The sequence below is a fragment of the Centrocercus urophasianus genome, unplaced genomic scaffold (genome assembly GCF_019232065.1).
Source record: "Centrocercus urophasianus isolate 14NV4802_14NV808 unplaced genomic scaffold, USGS_Curo_1.0 seq_47, whole genome shotgun sequence".
NCBI lineage: Eukaryota > Metazoa > Chordata > Aves > Galliformes > Phasianidae > Centrocercus > Centrocercus urophasianus.
In genome coordinates, this window is record NW_024885055.1 from 1,837,549 (window position 1) to 1,861,900 (window position 24,352).

General features: G+C 41.4%; 1 protein-coding gene across 1 annotated transcript in view; it reads right to left on the minus strand.

Moving 5' to 3' along the window:
- The window catches only part of PTPRT (protein tyrosine phosphatase receptor type T), a 305,115-nt gene that overhangs the window by 134,878 nt on the left and 145,885 nt on the right, over window positions 1–24,352 (minus strand). The window contains exons 7-8 of the mRNA XM_042834507.1: window positions 5,215–5,511; window positions 2,459–2,568 (exon numbers count right to left, since the gene is read on the minus strand). Coding sequence (XP_042690441.1) covers window positions 2,459–2,568; window positions 5,215–5,511 — 407 coding nt within the window. The remainder of the gene's footprint in view (window positions 1–2,458; window positions 2,569–5,214; window positions 5,512–24,352) is intronic.

Sequence of the window (24,352 nt, forward strand, 5' to 3'; positions counted from 1 at the left end):
TGAAGCTACCCGGGGACTTGGCTGGAGCTGGAGCTCCTCAGCTTTATGCCCCCTGCAGTGCTTACCTGCAGCAGCAGCCTATGCATCTCCCTGATGGCTCACTTGACTGGACAAACTGATACCCACTAACACAGAACATGTTCATCACATTAACTGCCTTGCTGTGTTCCCCTAACATCCCCAGGATGCACTGCACCATCACTCCTTCCTGACTCACATCTTCATCTATCCAGCATGCTAATAACTGACTTGCAACTCCTGGAGCTCTCCACATTCTCTTGCAGTGATGATTTCTGCTCCCTAGGAACAGACTACTGTTACATACTAATTTGGTGATCTAAAAGATTCCATTGTTTAAAATCCCAGCAGTGGCTGTACCCATTGCAACAAAAGCTTAGAAAGGTGGGGGTTTTATTTGTTTGTTTTAAACAGAACTAGAGAAAAAATACAGTACAGAAAATCCAGTGAGTCAGACCTAAATGATGATGATGCAGAAGGAACTATTACTTCATTTGGGGAAAGAAGATGGCTTTTTTGTTTTCTTTTTATTAGGAAAGTTTGTGCCAAAAGGTATTTGAGAGAGAGTCACCTGAACAATACCTATGTGTGAATCTAGGCAGCTACTCCCAGGTGTAATGCAGAACTTGACATCACCAGCTCAAATTTATAATGTGGTGTTTCTTGATCTGTACTTGGAGGGAATTTTTCTTTAATAAATTTTAGTTGGTTCTTGGGTTTGTTTCTCCCTAATGACAGCAACACAACCGCAGAGTTTCTAGACAGCTGCAGACATCACTGAGTTTCCTGCTCCTGCTGGTGACAGAGCAGCGCTGCCAGTGCTGGCTTTCAGGAACTGTGCTCCCTACAGAGACCTCCTTAAAGCAGCACCACACAGGTTCCTAGTTTGACCTTCTTTTATTTTGCTTTCTGTTGCAGTTAAAGCTTAATACTTCTACCTAGATCAGTACTGCAGAGCACAGATACCTGAAAAAACTTAAAACCTATCACAGACTAACTACTAGCTTTTTCTTCCTCTTTAACCAATAGGTCAAAGCAGCATCAGGCTTTGATAACAAATAAATGACCAAACCCTGTCTAAATGCTTTAAAGGATATTACTAGTGAGGAATTACTTTAGCATGAAGTCTTAAAATAATGCCTGTAGAGACTCACTTTCAGGTTTATGTATCCATAGCAGCCTAGGAATTAGGCAAGCAATACAAAAAATGCAATGATCAGGGCAATACTGGAGGTTTCTTGGTATTTCCAGGAAGATTAAACTTCATCTGCAGGTAGCAGGATGAGACATTTCTGTGCAAATACTTATGCTTTATTTACTAAGCAATTTAAAATACAAAGTCTCCTGTTACTTAGAACAAGCACATGTATTTGCTTGTTCAACATCCTGACAATGTCTCTGAAAGCACTCTGGCCTCTCACCAGATTATAGGTAATTGCTCATCTGTATTTTTGTCTCCACCTGGTCAACTCCATTTATGTCAATAGACTTCTCCCAGGGTGTCAAGGAGAATGGGAATGCTCTGGATGAATTTTGGCATTTCTTGACAAACCTCAGACACTACAGTTCTCCTGGTATTAACTTAACACTTGGACTTTCATCCTTTTGGGGAGTGGGAAAAGTTGGAATTCACCTTGACTTCTCTTTGGCTTCAGCTATCAAATGTGCATAAAGTCATTATCAGAAAAGAAAAGATCTGTTTGTGCCTCACTGAGACTGGAGAAGTGGTATGACTCGAGGGGCAAAGGCACAGTCATGAAGCATCACTACCCTGGAGGCATTAAAATATCTCTATGCAGCTGCTCTGCCAGAAAAGCTACTTGGTTTGCTGAAGTCCTTTCAATGAGCTGAGCCCAAGGCAATATTTTAGAAGGAAACTGCCTCTTTAAAAATTAAAAGGAGTTATTTTTGCATCATTTGACTGGGATTGCTTTAAATGTGTTCCATTATAGGTCACGTCCACTGCCAGAAAAATAATGCATTCACAACTGATTCTATTCAGACCAATTTCTTAAAAAATGCAGATTGCTTTAGTGCGTAACTCCTCATTCATATACAGAGGATAGCCTATTATACCTGCAAAAGCCATGAAATTCCAAGGGTTTGCTTGAGTTCAGGACAGGTCCTTTGCAATCTGCAGAGATTTTTCCAAGTGACTGCACAATGACCAACAAAACACAACTTCTGACTCCAGTAAAGGATTATCCCTTGGCAAAATTTGCCACAAATACTGGTGAAGCATTCCTCCCCCCAGTCCCCACATGCCTTGAACTGGAACACTTTTTCAGTGACAACAGCAGAATATCTCAAATATTCTTATGTATTTTATTCAGGCTTATCATAGTGTTTTCTGAAATCTCCCAGAGCTCATGACTGGCTTAAACACATATGAGAAAGGCCCTATGGCATACGTGGTTTGACAAAAGCCAGTTCTCCTCACCTCATAAAGTGTAATGATGCCATTTGTCTCATTTGGAGGCTTCCACTGAACATAGATCTTCTCTTCAAAAGGTCCTCCCTGGATGGATTCCAAGGGAACAGGTCCAGGAACTACAGAAGAAAAAAAAAAATAGCATAACACAATGCTGTGTTAGAAGCTACCACAAGCTCCAGCTGCCACACACATCTGAAGACACCAAGAGACCATCAGGCAAAGTTCATTGCTGAAAATAAAAAATAAAAATAATAGTAATTAAAGAAAATCACTAAGTGAGAAACAAAATCAGAATCCATGATAATACAAAGCTGGCTCCAGTATGCCTTCATCCCACAGTAGAAAATCTTTGAGTACTTAAAAAGGAACCAAAACTACAGAAAATGAATTTATTTGTTTATCCACTAAACCACCTGTAAGAGTTTTCCTTGCATAAACACACAGACTTATGCTTCCTGCTTCCATACAACATCACAAAATAGATGTTTAATTTTACCCCAAATTAAGCATTTATTTTTAACCAGTATTGCAGTATGTTCATATTTTTCTAAGCTTCTCTTCTATTCATATATTAAGATGAAAAAAATAAATATTTTAAATATAAAGAACTTAAACAAGTGAAACCAATTCAACTTCACCTCAAACACACCTATTTGCATTAGTGCAAATAACAGTAATTTACACTCTGCAGATAAAGCTTGATGTACAGAAGGTAATGTAAGCAGTAATATTTGCAGTTCTCTGAGAACAGTGCATGAAGATCTTCCTGCTTGCATGTATTGCTGCACCACTGGATAACCTCATGGCACGTCCTTGCAGCGCAGTGCAGTGAGGCATTGAGCCACCTCAGCAAATTGGCCAGAGGAGAGCACCAGCAGTGCTCACTGTTCTATCTGGCAGCGCTGCGCTCAGCTGGTCTGCACTGCTTTTATGGAAGTCTTCTGACTCACTGAGGCAGGAACATAACCTAGGCCTGTCCTTACCACGTGGAAGAGTGATGAGGTGGCACGCTGTTCCTTTTGTCTGAGTTCTGATACAACCTTCTGATCATTTAAATGTCTCTTTTCTGTGCTTTAGACTCCCCAGGCCATCTCATCATCACTGTAACACTGCAGAAATGTCCACAATGCCCACACCATGTCAAGGAGTGTAGTTACAGGGAGTAGCCTTTCTTTAATTCTCTCCCTGTTCTGGAACACAACATCCTTGTATTTCCAGTGGAGCTGTGCTTTATCTAGAAAAAGTTCACCAATATCGGGTCATTAACAAACTTGACACTGTTGCATCAACAAACTGCTTGAGAGTTGGAAGAGTAGCACATCCACAAGGAAGCAGGATTTGCCCTTCAAACACACTGTGAGGATCAGCAATAATGTAGGCAGTGTAGCCTCCTTCAAAAATTATTTGCAGTGAGCAATTTCAGCTCCTCTTCCAGCTCCTTTGGACAATGCCTTCCCTATCTCATGCTTTCCACCTGGGAACATTACAGATGATATATGCACATGACAACTCAAGGCATTACACAGGTGGACAAGGCAGGACACGAATAATTCTCTTTTAAAAGCTTAGTGTGCTCTCTGCTAATTTGTAAGACTGCAGTGCTGTGTATTTACATTTTGCTTACAAGCTAAATCTTGTCCATCTGCCTGTCTTCCATCAGATACACAGGATGGAGAGTGTTTGAGGACAGAATCATTTGGACACAGTGCTAAAGGACAGTTACACTCAGTAGGAAATATACTGTGTCCTCCTTCACCTACACAACAGCAAAGCTCCATCCACCTAAACAGCCAGATTGCACCTCGGCATAAAGATGCTATGAGCTGCACACCTTTATCAATATGAAAGATTGATTTCCCTAGTTAAGGACAACATAAGATTTATGTTTCAAGATGGCTACAAGGCCACCTAAAAATCCACCTACCCAAGCAAAATTTTAATGCTGTGAAAGATAACTAAGTACACTTCCAAGCCTGACTGATAAAAACCCCACTCATTTTTTCAGAAAGATCTGCCATCCTCTTAAGTCCCTTGTATGATATATTAGACGTCTGGAATCACTTTCAGCTGAGAGAAACTTAGGAAAGCAACTTCTTATTGCTCTGGCAGAGGAAGAACATTTCTTTTTAACACTAGATAGAATGGAAGCTTGTAGTTTAGGAGAGTTCTTAGTCTGAAATAGCTCAGATAGGATAATAACACTTTAAAGCTTTCCATCAGTACTTCTTGAAAAGTGTTCTTTTGTCTCGGAATGGAAGAGTTAGCACCAGAAGAATTTAACATCTGAGGCATATATAAAATGCTACATCTAGAAGGTCAGCATTAAGAAAAAACACACTTTAGAAAGGAAGACATTATAACTCTTTGGGGACTGTGATGTAAAGGAACCAGAAAAAAAAAAAAAAAAAAAAAAAGACTAATGTCAGAATTATATTTGCCCATATGATAAAGGAAGCTGCTCTGTAGGTCCTGGGTAGTTCAGAGCACAACTTTTACAGAATTAAACCTACTGCTGTTCAGTAACTGCTCAAACTGGTGCTTGTCATTTCCAAGCACTTCAGGGAGTCCTGCCCTTTCAAGAACACTGCTGTAAAATGGAAATTATTTATACCTACAAATTTAACTTGCGTAACGTACATCCTGTCCAGAGAAGCCATTTATAAGTCTTCTGGGACAGAAGATTATGCTGTTATTTACAGTTCAAAAATATTACAATGCCTTCACAAAAAAAGAAGCTAGCAAGCAAACCCAGCATAACTTACCATCCTCCTCAGTCTGCACAACCAGCTCCTCACTCTCCATTTTGCCTTCCGGATTAGAAAGGGCCAGTCTCAGCCTGATGGTCATGAACGGCCGAAGACCTCGCAAGGTATAGTGGGAAGATGTTTGGATGAGTTCCTCTGCCTCAAATTTTTGCTGGTTAAAGACATACTGGTACTGGACTGTGAGATTGTAGCTGTGGCAGCGGGTCACCGCATAACCAAAGGGCTCCCACTGCAATGTCAGCTGCCGGGAACGGATATCAACAACTTCTACATTCTGTGGTCCATGAACAGGATCTGTGAGGCAAAGAGAAAATAAATAACAGGAGAAATAACAGATTAATTCAACTTTGAAAGAAATCGGCCACCATTAATATGCCTCCTGCCATATTGCCAGAGTATCTGGGTCCCTCCCAATTCTGAGTGCTCTTGCCTTTACAATGTAAAAGCGATATTACATTTTTGAGAGAAGGAACAAAGGCAAAGGGAAATTAAAGTCTGACCCACTAATGTATTCTAGCTGCTGAACCGTCAGTGAAAATCCTGTGATAGGGCACTGAACAGAGGTCATGCTTCTGAGTCCTGTGAAATGTCACCAAACCCAACAATGGCAGCACGATTTAAGTACTGCTTAAAGCTGAAGCTTAAAGCTGCGCTTTCTTCACTTTTACACACACACTCCTTCCCAATACCTCAGTGAATGCAGACCTACCTAAGTGAGGCAAGAAAATAGCAGTCAGAAGAGAAGGAACGGGCTCAGGTCTCTCACCATTACACTCCTGCACCCTCCTTGAAGCCCCAAGCCCACTCTGCTCTGACTGAGGCACAGGAGTACAAGAACCAAGACGGACACTGCCAGACATCCTCTGCCCTAGTGCTGATGCTCCCTCCATTTTTAATTCCTGGGAGGCACTCTTGCATGTTTTGGCAATGGCGTACACGAGCAGACCATGCCCCTCTTTCAGTAAATTTTGTGAGCCAGCTCAACCTTATGCCACTTTTATTTCAGAGCACATCAATGCTTTAGTCTCAACAAAGTTTCATCATCCTGTATTATTCTTTCCACAGTATCTGTCTGAGGTAAAGTTTGAATATTCATGTGTAAGAATCATTTTCACCTGCTGTTCCTTAATTTATTTTTAACAGCATAACTCAGAAGCTTTGACTACAGACTTTGCCCTTTTTATGAAATATAAATGCATGCGTCGTTACTCATGCAGATATAAAGAATGAAAGATGAGTTAGTAAAATCAGTGTTTGAGACATGTCAGATGGTAATAACACGACAAGTGTCACAGTTTGTTTATCTGACATTTCTTCAACTCGGCGAGCTCATTTGCTTTGTTGTTCAATATATATAAAAGAAAAATAATTAGAAAATACATTATTCCACACATTTTGATAGATGTTGCAATTTAGTGTTTTGCCCACTTCTTCCATTCTGTTCCTTTCACAAGCTGAAATTATAAGGGAACATTTTTATGGAAATAAAAAAAGTTATTGGGACTCCAAAATAGAAGCTGCACTACTCTGGAAGACAGTAAAAGTGGAAGAAAATCTTTCCACTGATTCTTGAAGGAGCACAACATCCCTGCTGTGAACAATCTACTAACGGACAAACAAAAAACACACTGCAACAAGCAGTTTATTCACAGCTTTATGCCCTTCTTATGTTGTGGCACCCAGAGCACAGCAGGACAACCCCTTCCCTCGCCCGGCCAGCAGCACTGGGCCTGATGCACCCCAGGGCACAGCTGGCCCTTCTGGCTGCCAGGGCACACTGTGACTTGTGGACAACTTGCTGCCAGCCAGAACCGCCAGGTCTCTTTCCGTGGGGCTGCCAGGGTTGTCCCAGCTGCACAGCCCAGCACTTCTCTTCTTTGTGCAGACAGAAACTACCCTCAAATCTCTCAAGACTTTGGAGCCTCTGTACTCTCAAGGCAATCAGTGCTCCTCCCAGTTAAGCGTCATCCACAAATTTAATGAAGCTACAGAGGCGGCTGTTCCTTTGGAGAAGCAGAAGACTTTGGTTTGGATGGGAAGAAGGGCTGAAGTGCAGCATGAAGGTCTATTCCAGTTGCTCCATTGGGACTTTCGTTTCAACACTGGACCATAGCCAATTTAAAAGGACAACACAAAATAACAACAATAAAAACCTAAGCAATTTTTTTAAAAAGCAAAACCAGTCTGTGCCTCTCCATTTGGGTACCTGAGGGCCTGCCTGGGGACTGCCCAGTGCAGCAGTATGCCAAGACCTCCCTGCAAGGTCTGTGCACTTTTGGGAGAGCCAACAGCTCCTCCCAGCTTGAGCACTACTTGGACACATACATACACGTCTGAAATAGGACAGTTTTTAAAGGATGTGGGGTCTAAATCTAATGACTGAATCTGTTTCCAGATAAGCCATGTCATTTCTCTAGCAATCAGAAAACACCTTAAAGGAAATTCTCCAGCACACCCTGTCTTTACATATATATACATATATTTAGAAATTAGAGAGTTTGTATGCATGTATATATGGACACTTATTCATAACAGTTGATCATTGCTTTACTATAAGACCACAGAAAGAACATTTCTGTAGATTTATTGTATACGTAATTAAGCTGAACCAAATAATGTTTCTGTGACAACTTCCAGCCTCTGAAACTGTAACAATTAGCACAATCCTGGCTTTGCAAGCATTCAAAGAAAACCAAAACCAGCTGAATGTCCTTCAGAGCTTTCCAAGGTAAACAACTCCTGACTCCAAACCAGATTGGGGCCGAGACACTGCAAAAATGTCATGTCTTGGCAGTGGTGCAGCTGAAGATGGCAATTAACCTCCATGCTAATGTTATAGCATTTTTAAAATTAGTTATTTAAGTCCGTCATGTTATAGAATGAATGGGCAATGAGAGGGTGTTTGGTTTATTGTCGTCAGGTGTGTTGACTACTGGTGAGTAAGAAATGAGACTGATTCAGCATCAGCTCATTAAAGTGCACGTCCAAAACCTTTGCTGCGGATGATTATCTGCATTTCCTAGTTATCTCACCCTGTTCACATTAGCCCTTTCATTTCTTAGTTTCGCAAAACTAAGTCTCCCAAGCTGGTCCGTGTTGAACAATCTCAAATTCTAACTCCGTAATTGTATCATAAATGCTCTATGATATATCCTGATTTATTTTTTTTTTCTCAGCACAATGTTTTTAGTAGAGTAACCTGGCTATGAACAGCAGGTGGGTTTGAATTATAAGGCAAGAAACTAAACTCCAGATTTCAGATATTGTCCAGAGACCCCACTACACGAACACAGAACATCCTGCATTATCCCAAAAGCTATCGTTTTTCAGGCTTATGTCATTAAAATGTGAAATTTATCAGTCCAGTGGTGTAGGGTTGTGGCAGTGAGGTGGGAAGTGATTCGGGTTTTGCACTGAAAACAGAAATGGGATGCAAGTTTCAGAAATACCCATATCCTCAGGAGATTCCAAAAGTGTAGAGGTTTAGCATCTAATGGCCTTCTAGATTCTTTAGCCAAGAGGAATGTATAAATAAGTAAAAACTATTTAAACCTTAGGTTCAGAGAAGGAGAAATGAGGCTGGAATCACATCAGTAAATTGAAGCACAAGACCTGCAAAGCTTTATATTCCTTCTGGCACCCTTATCTCATCTTTCAATCTCCTTTTCCTGGAAGCTAAGACTATGTAATTCTGAAAATGTTTTCCTGTTGCCACACCAATTTCCTCCACAGCATAAGCCACTGAAACTTATTGTTAAAGATGAGATTCTGTATTGTTTTTAAAGGGCAGCAGTCTTACTACTTTCCCAGTTTAATTCCTCCTGCACTTCAGCTTTGCAAGTACATATCCTTCTTTTTCAATCTTAGTCTCAAAAGGTCCGTAGTACCCATTTCCCTGGGTCTGCTGTATAACATAAACTACTTTTCATAGTGCAATCACTTATTTTCCCTAAAAGAGTAAACTAAAGCTTAGCAGAAGGAGATCTGGGGGTGCTGGTGGCAGCAGGTTCAACGTGTGCCAGGAGTGTGGCCTAGAGGGGAAACCATATTTTGGGCTGCATTAAACAGCATGGCTGTCTCATCAAAAGAGGTGTTTCTCCTGCTGCATTTAGCACTGATGTGGCCTCACTTTGAGAACTGTGTGCAGTTCTGGGTTCCACAGTATGGAAAGGATGCCAAAGTCCTTGAAAGAGTCCAGAGGAGGATAACAAAGATGTTTAGAGGGCTGGAAGACACATTCCAGGTAGGAGAGACTGAGGACATATGGGCTGTCCAGTCTGAAGAAAAGGAGGCTGAGTGGCAACATCACTGCTGTCTGCAGTGATGGAGGGGGAGGAGGGGGAGCAGAAGGTGGTGCTGAGTTGTGATCATGGGAACTGGTGGCAGGATGGGAACGGCACAAAGCAGTGCTGGGGAGAGTCAGACCAGGCATGAAGAAAAACTGCCCTGTTGTGAGGGTGGTCAGACACTGCAACAAGACTCCCAGCAAGGGGGCTCTCAGTGATCAAGAGGAAACTGGATCATGCCCTCATTAATATGCTTTACTTTTTGGTTAGCCCTGAAGAGGTCAGTTGAACTAGATGATATCTGTACATTCTTTCCAACAGAACTATTCTCTATAATCTTCTACTATTGGAAATACCTGAAGAGTGGACAAACTGCTCCAATTCTGTATAGAATACAAAAATTATAGCTTTCCAATAAAGCAAGGAGAAAACTAGAAATTATTATTTGGCTAGTTGAAGAGAAGTTGCTAATATAGATCTCAACTTCTGCTGTACAGAAAAACTACCAAAGCAAGACAGAAGCAGTCTGACCCAATCTGAATAGTGATGGATCATATATATTAAGACATCAGTGGAACCTGCATATACTGAAGTTTCTACATGTACTGAGACCTTGGAAAACCCATGAAAATTCTTAACAGGCAGCAGCAATGAAACAGCTGTCACTGATCTATTAAAACTAGCCTTGAATCCGTACAAAGAAAATCATAGTCTCTGGGATTTCACTGTGCAAACACTTCATTTTCCTTTCAGCCTGACTGAACTATTAATTACATCAAAATCAAGGACCAAACAGTATTTTTTAATACTGTATTTCTCACCAACACTTCCACACCTATCCTTACTTCAGTGGGACGCTGCAAGATGTAGCTGGCCAGGAACCTTGCTGAACTGTGATAGCCCAGTGGCCAGGATGGAAACAAACTCCAGCAGATCATTCAGATCCACGTAAACAGATGCTTTTGACCCACTGGTGACTGCTACTGTTCAGAAACTGCATCTCCTGCTATCACCATTTCACAGAAAGTGTACTTTTATGGCTGTTTCTGTAATTTTCTTATTGAATTTTACAGATCTTGTTTTGTTCACTAGAGTCATCTCACTCGAGGTGAGATTGTAGAAGGGCAGAACTTGATTTAGATTATTAATAGCAATTGTCTCTGCTTTGTATCTCTGTCCACCTATGGAAGACCAAAGAATAAAAGTCGTAATGGCAAAGCACCAGAGTTTGAAGATGAAGCTTAGGTTAAGCAGAGAAGTTAAATAGAGAAAATCAGCTGTTGCTCTTCAGGTTAACTACTTGCTGCAGGGGCCTAATTGCAAGGCATTGTTACTGTCAGTAAGGACACAGTACTGAGTGGAAATGTTCTGAGGCCCCACTGCCCACATTTCCTGACCCTACGGGGAAAGAGGCGGTGTTTATTAGCAGTGCAGTTGTCCGCTGATTACATCGTTTCCCGGCAGTAGATGACTGAGGCTGAGAAAGCACAAAAGGAGGAAAATCGGGCAGCAGCTTGGTGAGAGTCCTGCTGTTTCCTGATCAACTAGAGAAGGATGTATGTCAAAGTGCCTTGCCCTCAATACTCTCACCCCTCAGCTCATCGGCCAGTCACTCCAACTAGATCCCAATTCACATCTGGTGCTCTAATAAGGCCCACATCTGCTCCTTCCTAGGCAGGCTCTCTAACAGACAGGGAGATGCCTGCGTGCATTGGTAGTTAATAGTAAGACCAAAACTCTGGTCTCACAGCTACCTGCGTGCTATGACCTCTCTCTTTTGTCCAGAAAGTATTTAAATTCATCTTCACTTACCAAATAAATTTGGTAGCATCACAGAATAGCCTTTCTAGATTTGAGAACTTCATAGAATATTTCACTTTGAGAATAAATTGAGACTAACTACTTTTCATGCGAAAGCAACAACATTCCTACTAACAGTAAAACGGGACGATTCTTTTCTAGGTTCCTACCTGTTCTACAGACACCTTTTTTGTTTCACAGATGGAAACCTAAACAGTAATTTGTCTGGCAATGATTTGAGTGCAGGTATTAGATGAGGGCTGAAGCCCTCTCTATCTCACCTTGACTCCCTGTTTTCCATCTTCCTCCTTACACATCCATAGGATGCAGCATGCCAAGGGAAACATACCTACTAGCAAAATAATGTAGCAAGATAAAACAAAGCAAAAGGTATGTTTTATACTGGTATGTTTTATCCAATTCAAATGTGTGTGACTGCTCAGGATCAAACAGACAACACCAGTGAGTGCTGTACACCTCTTCAGAGATGCGGACAGACGAATTATTCTATAAACACCTCCTGTATCCTCATCCTATGGCAGACATTTCAGAGCTCTGTGCATTCTTGAAGCACTGCATGTCTTTTTGGTGACAGAGTTTCTTTGCTGAGCATAACAAAGCATACAGATGCTGCCCATCATATTTCAATGCCTTCCCAGCCTGAATGTGGTACAAATGCCCTTTCAGATATGACAGATAAAAACATTGATTAGGCAGAGCTCCTCAGCCTTTCTTGCCCTTATTCTTTCCTTCTTAACAAAATTTTCCCTCATTGGAATTTCTTTTTAAACGGTTCAGGTGTCACCGCTCCAAAGACAGGGCAGAGAAAGCTGAAGGCAGACAATTATACAGAAAGGTGTCTTCTAAGAGAAGAGTTTCAACAGAGAAAACAAAAAGAGAAAAAAGGAAGGGACCTAGTACAGCAAAATGGCCATGGAGCAAACAAGCTGCTTGTTGAAGTACATGCAATCAACTCATCCCCACGTCACAAAGAAATAGGTGTCATTACAGCTGATGATCAAAAATAGGCCATCTGATGGCATTCTGTGAGAAATGAAGGAGCAGTGCCACACAGCTGATCCATTATAAAGGAGCTATGAAATAACCTGGATCACTGACATTGTGCTAAGCTAGGGAGTGAGCTCTTGCAACAGTTAACACAACCATTTCACTGCAAGTCCCAGCACTTCTTCATTTTTTGATCAATTTGGTTTTGTTTCAGTTGCAAATTTTAATTGAATTCTGCATTGTAGAAAACACAAGGTTCCAAATTGTGTTTTCCCATTTGGAAATGGTAAAAAGAAAGCTTTCTTCTTCTGGTACCAAAAAAACTGTTGTTCCCTAACAAACTTAAAGATAATCATTTAAAACAACAATAAGGAGCAATTATGACGTTATTAAAAACATCTATCATGGAAACACTTAGCGGTGCTATTCCATGGCTGGGAAGAAAATGGGGATTATGGAGCATTTTGATGATTAAATGCAAAAGCATTATTAAATATGCTAATGTAAGCAAAATTACAAAGCAGGTAAACCACTTGGTCTTTGGCAAACAGAAGTAAAATGTGTTTTTTTTTCCTATGAATCTGTTTATTTTATTACGTATAAATAAAATTTATTTGTGCAATTTTATTAACATGCATATGTATTTAATTTGATTACCTCTTTCTCTGTGTACCTCTGCTGTTAGCTTCAAACAGAACAAGAGGAAAAGATTGCAATGCTGTATAAGGCACTTCCTGACAAAGAATAAATTATCTCCATAAAAATAAAGGAGGTAATCAAAATAGCAGGGAAACAAATGTTTGAGGGGTTTCCTCTATGCAGCCATAGATCTGTTGAATTACTCTAAACAGCAGAGAGAAGCACTGCTCCTGCAGATAGGCCTTCTCACATTTTCTAACTGCAGCTTCCTTTTCTGTCCATGCAATCTGCAACCAAAATTCTCCATGATCTTTAGGAAACCTTTCAAAAATAAAAAACTATGAAAAATAGTTTTCCATGTCTATTTGTCAGCCTAGTGAAAAGAGCCTCCAGCTGATGAAGCACTGGCTTTGAGGGGGCTATGGTGATACCTTAGCTGCCAAAGCCACTTGAAGCTCATCCCATCTTCTGAAGATTCAAGAGAAGCAACAACTCCCTTTTTCATCAGCAATAGGCACCCAGATTTGAGAAATCCACATATGATAATGACTAGATGATATTTCTGTGCTTAATGATATTTCTAGTGATATTCTCCCCACAATATAGCACACTGGCAGAAAAATAAAATAAAATAAAAAATCTGTGTTTTCAATTGCTAAGAATGCTGAGATTGGATAATTACGTAGGACAAAGGAGATACTGACACAGCCATAGAAATACAACTAGACAAAGGGAGGAGATGTTCTCAGGAGTGAGTGGTTGGAAATCCAGGTAGAGTAGAATATACCAACCTGTTTATTTTCTCAGTTATTCCTTTCACTGGGCCAAGAGATTTTCAAATTCCTGTGCCTGAGTATTGTCTGCAGTGTATTTTAGACAGGGTTTAAATACAACATATGGGAAGCTGTTTCATTCTAATTTCATGCTGATGTCTTTCTTCCAATAGAAAGTTGAAATCAGCAGTGCAATGTCATTACTGCCATGGATGGATAACTATTGTGTGAATGTACATATCTGGACAAGTGTTTATTTCAAACTGCTATAGATGCCCCTCGGGATGGTGGAAGAAGGATAAAAGTTGGCTCTGAAAAAAATCAATAGCCCAGTAATTGCTCATTTCCTACGTGATGGTTGCACTTTTAACCTACAAAAAATAAAGCAGAATAACTTTATCCCTAAGCTTATCTGGCTGTAAAATTTCTGTTCAAAGATGTCCATGTTCCCAATAGGAGCCATTCCCATTCTTCTGGATTTTCTGACTCAATTAATAAGCCAGACTTGCTACAGTGCAACAGCCAGAATCCTGGTGTGCTTCAACAGCTGCTCACAAGAGGGACAAAAGCAAAATCTCTCTCAGCACCTTCCTGTAGGTGCAAACTATCCAGCACTGATTACAAAGTGCCAATGGCTCTTCTCTGGCTTTAACTAACTCAGTTTTGTCAGCTCCCTGGGATGTCACCAGGCAGCAGCATCAATAAGTAACTCCTCAGGTCATGGTCAGCAACGCAGCAGCCAGGTAGATTTTACAATGGGATTGCCCAGATTTCTGCCTTTGAGACTTTTCCCAATCTGCTTTCAACACCACCACAGCTTTAACACAGACAGGGAGCCAGGATCAGTGCCCTTTCTGAGTGCCATCGGACCGGCAGGTCTGTAAAGCAAAAGGGCTCACAGAAGGAGGAGGCCTAGGAAGAAGTGAGAGCAAAGGTTGCAGAGAGCAGATGAGAGGAGCAGGACCAGCATTTCTTCACCACCACTGATTGGTGAGACACTAAAAAATTACTCTTACAGAATTTCAGTGCAGGCTTTAGGCACAACACAGATACATTGTGTGGATAAACTGGTTCTTCAGAAAAACTACTGAGCCTCTTAAGAGAGGACACTGCTTATAAGACAGGTGAAACCTGAACGTAGGGACCTTCGTGTCTGTGCATGAACCTGTGCATAAAGCTACACACATGCAGTCCCCCTCCATGCCAGGATGCCACACTTGCTCAGAGAATGAAACTACAGTTTGCCACGAGGAAACTCTCTGCAGTCTTCAGAAAGGAAAAAAGCAGAGGGATGTAATGAAGATTGAAAGCCACACAAATCATGCTGGTGATCAGTTTCTAAGCTTCTCTACCAAGTCCCTTATTGGTCCATTTGTCTTGGAACTAAAAACTTGAGGTTTTAATGAGCACAGGAAGGTCAACTCTAATGGACCTAAATGTAGAGAGGCATAAAACTGCCAGTCCGCATTACAGAAATTGGCCGTGTCCTCATCTGCAGGCCAGTGGAAAGGCAGAAGTAGATTTACACTCTGCTCACTTTGTTCATAACTCACTGATCCCCCATCAGCTAGCTTTCCCATAACAAAGAGCACTGTTACTGCACCGAACGCCGTGACACAGCCCAGCCTTGGGAAGGCTGCCACAGCTGGAGGGAGGCCATGCTGTGAGGACCCACGTCCGGTCATGGGGATGCACAGCTCTTGGTTTTTGGTTCTGAAACAATGTTTGGGGTACGACTGAAAGTTTCAAAGCTAATGAACAAGTTAGTTAGTCATGAGGTTGGGCCAAAGCTCATTTGTCAACTTCAAGATCTTTATTCTGTAAAGTTTTATTTTTGTGGGTGAATGAAGCCCCTTGCACTTGCCATTTCTTACTGCATGCAAAAAAAGAAAGAAAGAAAGAAAGAAATGAAGTGGAAAAAAAAGCAGTGTGTTTTGTTTTCAGCAACTATGGCTTGATTCTTTGCTGCCATGGCTTTAACGACAAGGCTAGAAGGAAGTAGATGAGCATTCATGTGTGAAAAAAGCCTATGTTTTTAACAGAATTAGGCAGCTGAGCTCATTTCCACCCCATTAGGATCAGTCTATGAGACAGTGCTGCCAATGAAAGCGCAAGAGATTAGTTTTCCCCTCACTAGCTTAAGCAATGCTCTGGGCACCAAATAAAGATCACGACACTTTCTGGGGATACTGCAAAGCTCGTGCAGGGAACTGGTCCAGATCCTGCCTTTCCATTTCTCAGCAAAGCCATTTCCACAAAAATGTGCCACTGTGCCGTGAAAGAATTTATTTTGAAATGGAAAGAGGAGAAATGATGTCAATTCTGACTGGAAATCCATTTGCTGGAAGTGAGTTAAGGAAGTTAAGTTTCTAAGCAAAGATCTGTTAATATGTCACTGAAACATTCCAATAACCACTGCTGCACGTTGGCACCGCAGCTCTGCGTGTTCTAACAGCATTTACTGCGAAACACTTTCTGTTCACTTCATGTAGTCTTGAATTAATATAAAGAAAATGCCATGTTCCTAATTTCTTTTTCTTCTAATATTCCTTCCTAAAACAAGTGTTGAAAAAGTCACTTTGATGCTTAGTTATCTTCCAGCTGTTAATGATTTCCTTCTGTTCAGAGCAGAGGGCAATAAAGAAAGGCAGAGAAAAAATAGTTACTGCTTTATTATTAAAATAATAATATTCCTACTGGATATGTGTTAGCATTTGCTCCCTGAATGGTTGTAATTTATCTCAAGCAGCAGAATATTAGAAATGTCAGGGATTTCCAACTGGCATCCACTCAGCTGCTCTCTCTCCAGACTTACAGATACAACCACTTTCTCTTCCCTCTTAATCTTCAGAAAATCTCCTGTGAAACTCAATATCCAAGAGCATTACAGCTACAAAGTGAAGCAATCATTTGTTGGGACCAGATGGAATTAGGGTTGCTTGTGCAATGTGAATGTTGTATTAAACATGCACACACACTGTGCCCATGGTCTTCAAGGCATTTTTAAGCGTTTCTGGTAGCAGGGGACACGAAAAGAGCCAACCCAGCCCCTTCAGTACACAGGTGTAGCCCTGACTCCTGCCAGCCGCTGGGTCTCAGTCTCTGGCTTTGCTCATACACTCCTCCTTCACTCCCAAAGACATCCCAGCTCCACTGTCCAACACAGCTCCTCAGCTCAGAGATCTAATCTGGCAGATTTCTCCTCCAAACCGCCTGAGCACAGCAGGGAAACTATTTTCTCCACAGGTGTAAGGATCCTCTCATTTCTAATCCCGGACTCAACCTTGCACGGGCTAAGAAGAACCCAGACAACTGAAGTCTTTTGAAAACTTACCCATTACCATCTCTAAACATCTTCCTGCATATCAGCAGGCTATAATTTTTTTCCATTTCATCCAAACTCAATCACACAAAACCCAGCTGTGATGGGTTTGCACGTTGACAGGAAAAACATTAAAAACAAACAAACAAACAACAACAAAAAAAACTCAACAAAATAAAACCCACAAATCAGAGTGAAAAGTTAGCCTTAGAGATGCTTGAGTTGCTTCCTCCAGAAGACATAGGCTTAAGCTCAAAAACTGCATGAACATATTAGGTCATGCAGACCAGCATAGAATTGTATGTGCAAAACTGATGTTCAGCTGGCTTTCATATTAGGACTGAAAGATCCTGGATTCCTTTCTTCTATGAGTCGATCAAAGCATCCCACACAAAAGTGAAGGGCACTTCTGCAATATTTACCAAGTATGCATATTATTCATGTAAACAAATTAAGAATAACAAAGTAGGAAAAAAAACAAAATCCAAGATCACTGGAAAATACCTCAGAGAAAAGGAGTACAAAGGGCCCCAGTTCCTTTGCACATCAGTCAGGACATGAAAATTCTCAGCACAGCAAGCTTGCCTAACGACTGCTTACATTCATTACCGCTGCATCTGATGGAAGCACTAACTCTTCACCTTCATTAGACTTCCCCAAAGAACACAAAAACAGAAAGACAATGACCAGCTCTCAGCTCTAAATTAAAGTTTAGGAGATCAATCAAAGGATGTAAAAGGCTGTTCTTGTTTTGTGATGTCCAGTGTTTCTGCCTTATTCGTTGTCTGTGTACTCCAACCCAGATAGTGCCAGCTGTATTAAACAGTACACGACCACCTAATGGAAACCTAACAGCTCGGGGAAGTGTGAAGTACCAGTATACTCATAAAAATAAAATTCTCCTGTGAGAGCAGTTTATTGATTTGTGTATTTTACTCTCTCTGGGATTATTGTTCAATTACTTTTATCCTCTGAGATGAAAGCGGCGGAATGTAACATCAAAAGCAGATAAAAAAGTTGCATGTTTCAATTTTTTCTTTTAAATCTGCATAATATCCATTACAGATCTGATTTTCAAGGCAGCCCTCTGAGAGCAACAATGAAGGGTAACTATCAGACACAGAGCTCTCATCTGCATTTTCTCTAATTATTCCAGAAATTCTTTTCTATATCATTCGTCCTTGAGCAAACATTCGTCTACAGCAGGCTGCAGAAGTTATGAGACCACCCTTCACCAGGTGGGCTGCTTTCTAATTGTTGATACGATTAGTAGTTTATCACCACTTACGTACTCAAACACAAACACAGTGTAGAACTTCCACTACTAACTCGCAGTACCATTCAGGAGCTTAAAGCATTGGCGGTGGTCAAGATATCAGGAAAACTGATTGTTGTTTTGCTGGTCTGCACTCATTTTTCTCTAAAAGCTTTCCATCTTCTGTTTGCACAAAGAAAGATGCTTTTCTGAACTGCCAATCCTCTGTGGGACACAAGCTCATGCCATTTTAGTTTACCACGCACATCACAACCAATGCAACAAATGCAATCAGGACCTCGTTCCCCTGTCTGAGGGAACTGAACAAGAAATTAAATGGTGCTCCCTTCCAGCTGCACAAAGAGAGCTTTGCTCGGCACTCGTTAGATGTGAAACTGGCTTACCATCCTCAAATACAAAAAGCCACATACTCCAAAGTTAAAATTCCACACGAATGATTACATAGGTTCGTGACCTAGCAGAACAGCTACTGTGCTCTATATGGTAAGGCCACCATATGGACAGCAATACCACAGCTCAACTCACACCCTTGGGCATCACAACCCTCAATTTTAATAACTCATCAGCTGGGTGACTTCAGTAGCACCCACACACCTACTGACAGCAGGAACTAAGGGTACATGTGTCATAATAATACGGCGAATTTAAACAAATATTTGCACTTCTCAATTTACATTTTGATGAATATTCGTTTATTTAGCTCTAAGAGGTGGTATCCATTTTAGAATACAAATAATTCAGCACTGTGACACAGCACCTAGCTGCACTATCTTAGGGTGCAATATATGCTTGTCTACATAGAAGTGGGGAAAACTGCCCTTTGAATTACTCACAGTAGCAAAACATTTGGCTATTGAATGGATCAGAATGCCACTTTGAATACAAAAAGAAATAGAGTACTAGAGACTCAGGCCATTGCAGCTTGATTTTTACTGAAGTTGAGCTACTCATCTGCTCTGGCACTGATTTTGTCTCTTTGCAACAGGCTGTCATAAAATGAAGTCACTGCAAAGCTATTTCAGAAAAGGTTGGAATATAAAGCAGACTGGTTTTCTTTTAGTGATGCAATTACAAGGAGAATGTAGTCATGAATACCACTGAACTTTAAAATATTGTTTCTAGGAGCAATAGATTTTACCCGAAGAGATATTAGTGCTCCACCTCTACATTAAAAAAATCACTTGAAAACTTGCAGCAACACATTTACAGTCCATTAGTATGCATTTTCAAATGCCATGCCTCGAATGCAACAGTCAAATTTCAGAATCAATCAGCCAAAAGGAATTATTTTACTCAGAAGTTATGTGAAAAGAAAGTAGCAGAAAACAGTAAAACACAGAATAACTTTACATTGTAACTTACAAACCTACACAGACTTGTCAGTGAAATAAGCAGCAGTACACTGTGCACTAGAGAAGTGTCCATCCTCATCAAGTAAAAGACCAAATTTACAAATGATCCTTTTCCTATTAACATATTTTAAAAAGCCCTTTTTCTAGTTCACCACACTACTGACCAGCTCCAGTCCTGAGGTTTGGTCATATAAATGCTCTCTCTATAGTGGCAAACAACATCTCTGTAGTCCTCCTATATTCACAGAATCACAGAGTGACCTGGGTTGAAAGGGACCTCAAGGATCATGAAGCTCCAACCCCCTGCCACACGCAGGGCCACCAACCTCCCCATTTCATACCAGCCCAGGCTGCCCAGGGCCCCATCCAACCTGGCCTTGAACACCTCCAGGGATGGACGGGGCATCCACAGCCTCTCTGGGCAGCTGTTCCAGCACCTCACCACTCTCTCTGTAAAGAACTTCCCCCTGACATCAACCTAAATCTTTCCTCCAACTTCAAACCATTTCCCCTTGTCCTGCCATTATCTACCCTTGGAAAGATTTAATTCCCTTCCTCTTTGTAGGCTCCCCTTAGAAAGGCTGCAGTGAGGTCACCCTGCAGCCTTCTTTTCTCCATGCTGAACAAGCCCAGCTCCCTCAGCCTGTCTTTGTAGGGGAAGTGCTCCAGTCCCCTGATCATCTTTGTGGCTCTCCTCTGGACCCTCTCCAACAGCTCCCTGTCTGTTTTGTGCTGGGAGCCCCAGACCTGGATACAGGACAAGAGCACCTGATACAAAGGTACCTCTTAGGTCCCTAAAGAACAAATCATCAGTGTCATCATCCTGGAGGGGTGGCCTATGGTAGATGACACTAAACTTCCTTTCCCACATCTGCCCTGCCTGTTGCTGATGAAGGGCCACTAACTGTTCATGACACAACAGGCACAGGCTCTTCCCAACACATTTTGCTTATGCCAATGATACTGCAGCTATGGGACAGAGCCAAGACTTCCAGCTGCTCTGGCTACTTTCTCCTGCTGAGTGCATTGGTGTGCAGACATTTCAAATGTGCTTCACTGTACCCACCCTATAACTCATGGAAATGTCTGAAGGATCTCAATATCACACAATCCCTAAAACTCAATCTTGTCCCACAGCTTATCACTGGTGAGCCTGGTTTTATTTCTTTTCATGCATCAAATCATATGCACCCTTCATATCCTCCTTCAAAACTAGCACCATAGCCTTGTTTTGGTCATCATGGGACATTTTTAGGGTCACACTGCCAGGGCTTTCTGATGTCACAAACCACTTCCATGATGACTGCTATAAATACTGTGGGACTGTGACCAAGTCTACGGTGCTTTGATGTAGTTAAGATGATTTTGGCAGTATTTATTAGAGATTCGACTGGGCACAAAAGGAATAATGAATAACATTTAAATAAATCCTGGGAACAGTTTCTAAGTTATAGACCAGTCATATATTATAAATCTTTTTATGTGCTTCAATAGCAACTGCTACACAGGCACACCAAAAAAAGTTCACTGTGCACAGTGCTGTATGAGGAAATTTCTGTGCCGATAGCTGCTGAAATGTCTAACTATAGGTTTTGTTAAAAGTATTACTGTACCAAGACTTGCACTTGATAGGAATAAACTCATCATTCTGAGTAACACATCCAGCTACAAGCTGTCTCATTAGTGAGGCGATGCATCCAGCCACAACTCCCAGGGTGTCAGACCAGGAACAGGAAGCAAAGCAATAACCTTTTCACAGCACTGGGTCTACAAGCTAAATAAACTCCTGGAAGCCATCAAAGTTGGGGGCTTCAGTCCCTCTGCAGCTCAGCTTCATAAAACCAGGCACTTCCAAATGACACAAGATACACCTCCAACCTGACAAACAGACAGAATAAGATTCAAGAAACACTGCTGTTGTGTGAAATAATCTTTTACATGCCCTATAAGAATGTTTCAATTAATACTATTAATTAATACTATCACTTAATTTATATGTAAAGCAAAGTAACACAGAACAAAAGCACTGACACTGCAACAGGCTTTGGAGATCTTCTGGGAAAAGTTCAAAGCAAGGGAAAACCTCTCCCTGAATGCATCACTGCAGAGTTCCTCCACACACTCACCTGATACCTTACAGAGAAAGATTCTTAGCAGACTCTTTCTAGTCCTTCCTCAAAGCAGATTTTGATCTTCAGACACAAGAGGACAAAGCAACGTGCCTGTCACCTATTAAGCATGCTTACCTACTTCCCTTTTATATACGTATCCAGCTGAGCTTTAAAATTCATGGTTTGAGCACCTTTACAGTGTAGCCACTGAAATATGCTGCAATAGCCACATATGCTGCAATGCATGTATCAACTCCATAAATTCTGATTTGTGAACTGCTGCTGGATCCCATGCTCTTCTGGGCTACATGTCCAACAGGTCATTTAAAAATCACCTTAGGATGTTCCTGAAACCCACAGACGGTAACATCAGAGAGCAATAAAAAATGTGGGTATGCAGTAAACACATAGACCAACCATGACAGAACAAGTACTGAGGAAAGAACTAGAAATGGGGAAAAAGAAATGTTCATCCACAGGGTTAATATTCTTGAGATGATAATCCTCCTATCCAAGATATGACAAATCCAACTTCCTGGGAGATGGCTTTGAGACGTGAAATAAAGCTGCATTCAGCAGCAGTGGACAGAACACATCTGGTGCTTCTATTATAAGCAGAAATTAATACCCAGGTAGAAATAACCATAAATCAGTCTTACTTAGCTCATCAGTGAAATACCAGCCTTTACATAAGAATACATTTTTGGCATTTCCAGTCTTGTATGTCACTGTGATAAGAAGCCAGCCTTGTTAATCCAGGTCTGCTAATCAGGAAGGGTGGGAACATGAGAAGAGGAGCTCACATCCCATCGTTCCACGTCTGAAGCAGCGGCGTGTTGGAAGCTGCTCTGCTTGTGGTGTGCATACAAATCTCTTTCCTACTTTTCCAACCCCTTAAGTTTTAAACAGAGTACAGGATAAAACTACAAAAATCTTAGGTCTGCTATTCATCAATAGCCACAACATGAGAAAAAGGAACACTCACATGTCTTGGACTTCAATTTCTACCTATATTCAGCAGAAAAGAACGTTTGGCCCATAGATACGCATGATATGATATGCATGGATGAAGTAACCCAAAATCATTTTTATTATGGACAGCCATTCTACTTCACGCTTGGAAGTTTCCAACTTACCCTTACACGAAGACTGCTGTAATGTGATATTCCTTTTTCATTTGAATCTCTTGCAAAAGGTCAGTCAGTTTGGGAACATCGTGCTGCTGGATCAGAATATATAGGAATATATGCTGGCTATCAGTGGGGATTTGCTTCCTTCCCAGTCCCGGAACTATGCAAGAGTTGGGGATTCTGCCTCAGCTACTGGGAATACCAATAATGTCTCTGGGTTCAGCTTGTCTTGGTACTAAAGTGAGGCTCACACAGCCACAGCACGCATGATCTATCCCCTAATAAAGACAGGAATCACTGAGAAAGAACTTGTGCCACAACAGCTGTGTTCAGGAGCACAGAATGACAGAGTAAGCCTGGCTTTATCAAATTTGACACCTGAATATCAGTGCTCACAGAAATCATCTATAGCTAAGACAGAGGGAAATCACTCTCATTCATTAGTGACAGTCTACTTCTATCTCAAAACTTTCTTTTCCCAGTACAGAACTGCAGTACTAACCAAGCGGGAATAAAAAAGGTTTTCTTTGATGAGTACTTCATGCTGATGAAAAACAGCTGAAGCTAAGTACACATAACCCACAAACATTAAAGATATCAGAACTGTGAGTTTCTCTCTGTTGTACATCAGTCTCAGAAGGAGCATTTTTATGAATAGGAAGCAGAGGTGCTGCTTGATTTGTGCCAGTTCCTTACTGGAGCTCAGGGCCTGTGCCAGCACTCAGCTGCCAGCAGATGTAACCTCAGATCTGCCCACAACTGGCGTCTGGCAGATCTGGGAAGGAGCTCAGGGAAGTGGTTTCTCCCCCTCGATGATGCTCATGCCTTGCTCCTTGCTCTGTGCCTGACCCACACAGCAGCTATGTCTGTGCCTCACCACTGTGGACTAACCTATTCACAGCAGTTTGACTTTCTGCCTTGACCCAAGGCCTGCCTCACGGCTGTGCTCAGCTCTCCATGCTCAGGGGGCTGCACCGATGCTCCCACAGGGGCTGTCCCACCATCCTTCCCCACTCCCAGCCCTGGTTGAGCAGCCCCCCTCTTGCAGCTCCAAATTCTGAATTTGCCATTGAATTCTAAAAATTAAAACAAACCTTGGTATTCCTTCCATCAGTATATCAGCAGTTGTTTAGTTTAGCGTTTCTACATTGCTTTTTTGTTGCCTTTGAATTTTTGGTAAACTTCTGTTTTAGTTCATTCTCCATTTATGTAATAGCACGGACTGAGTTCTGTATCTGGTCATTTTGTCCACTCCAAGCAAGGCTTTTGTCAGCTGATAATCATAGCTGATGTGCTTATATTGACCTATTTAGAATCTCAAATGGTTATAAAAGATAGGAAGCTTTTTAAAAGGCACTTCCAGAAGCGTTATTCAAAAGTAGAATGGTCCCATTTGTCAAAAATGTAAGTTTGCCCTTTAGCACAGACCTGGTGTGTA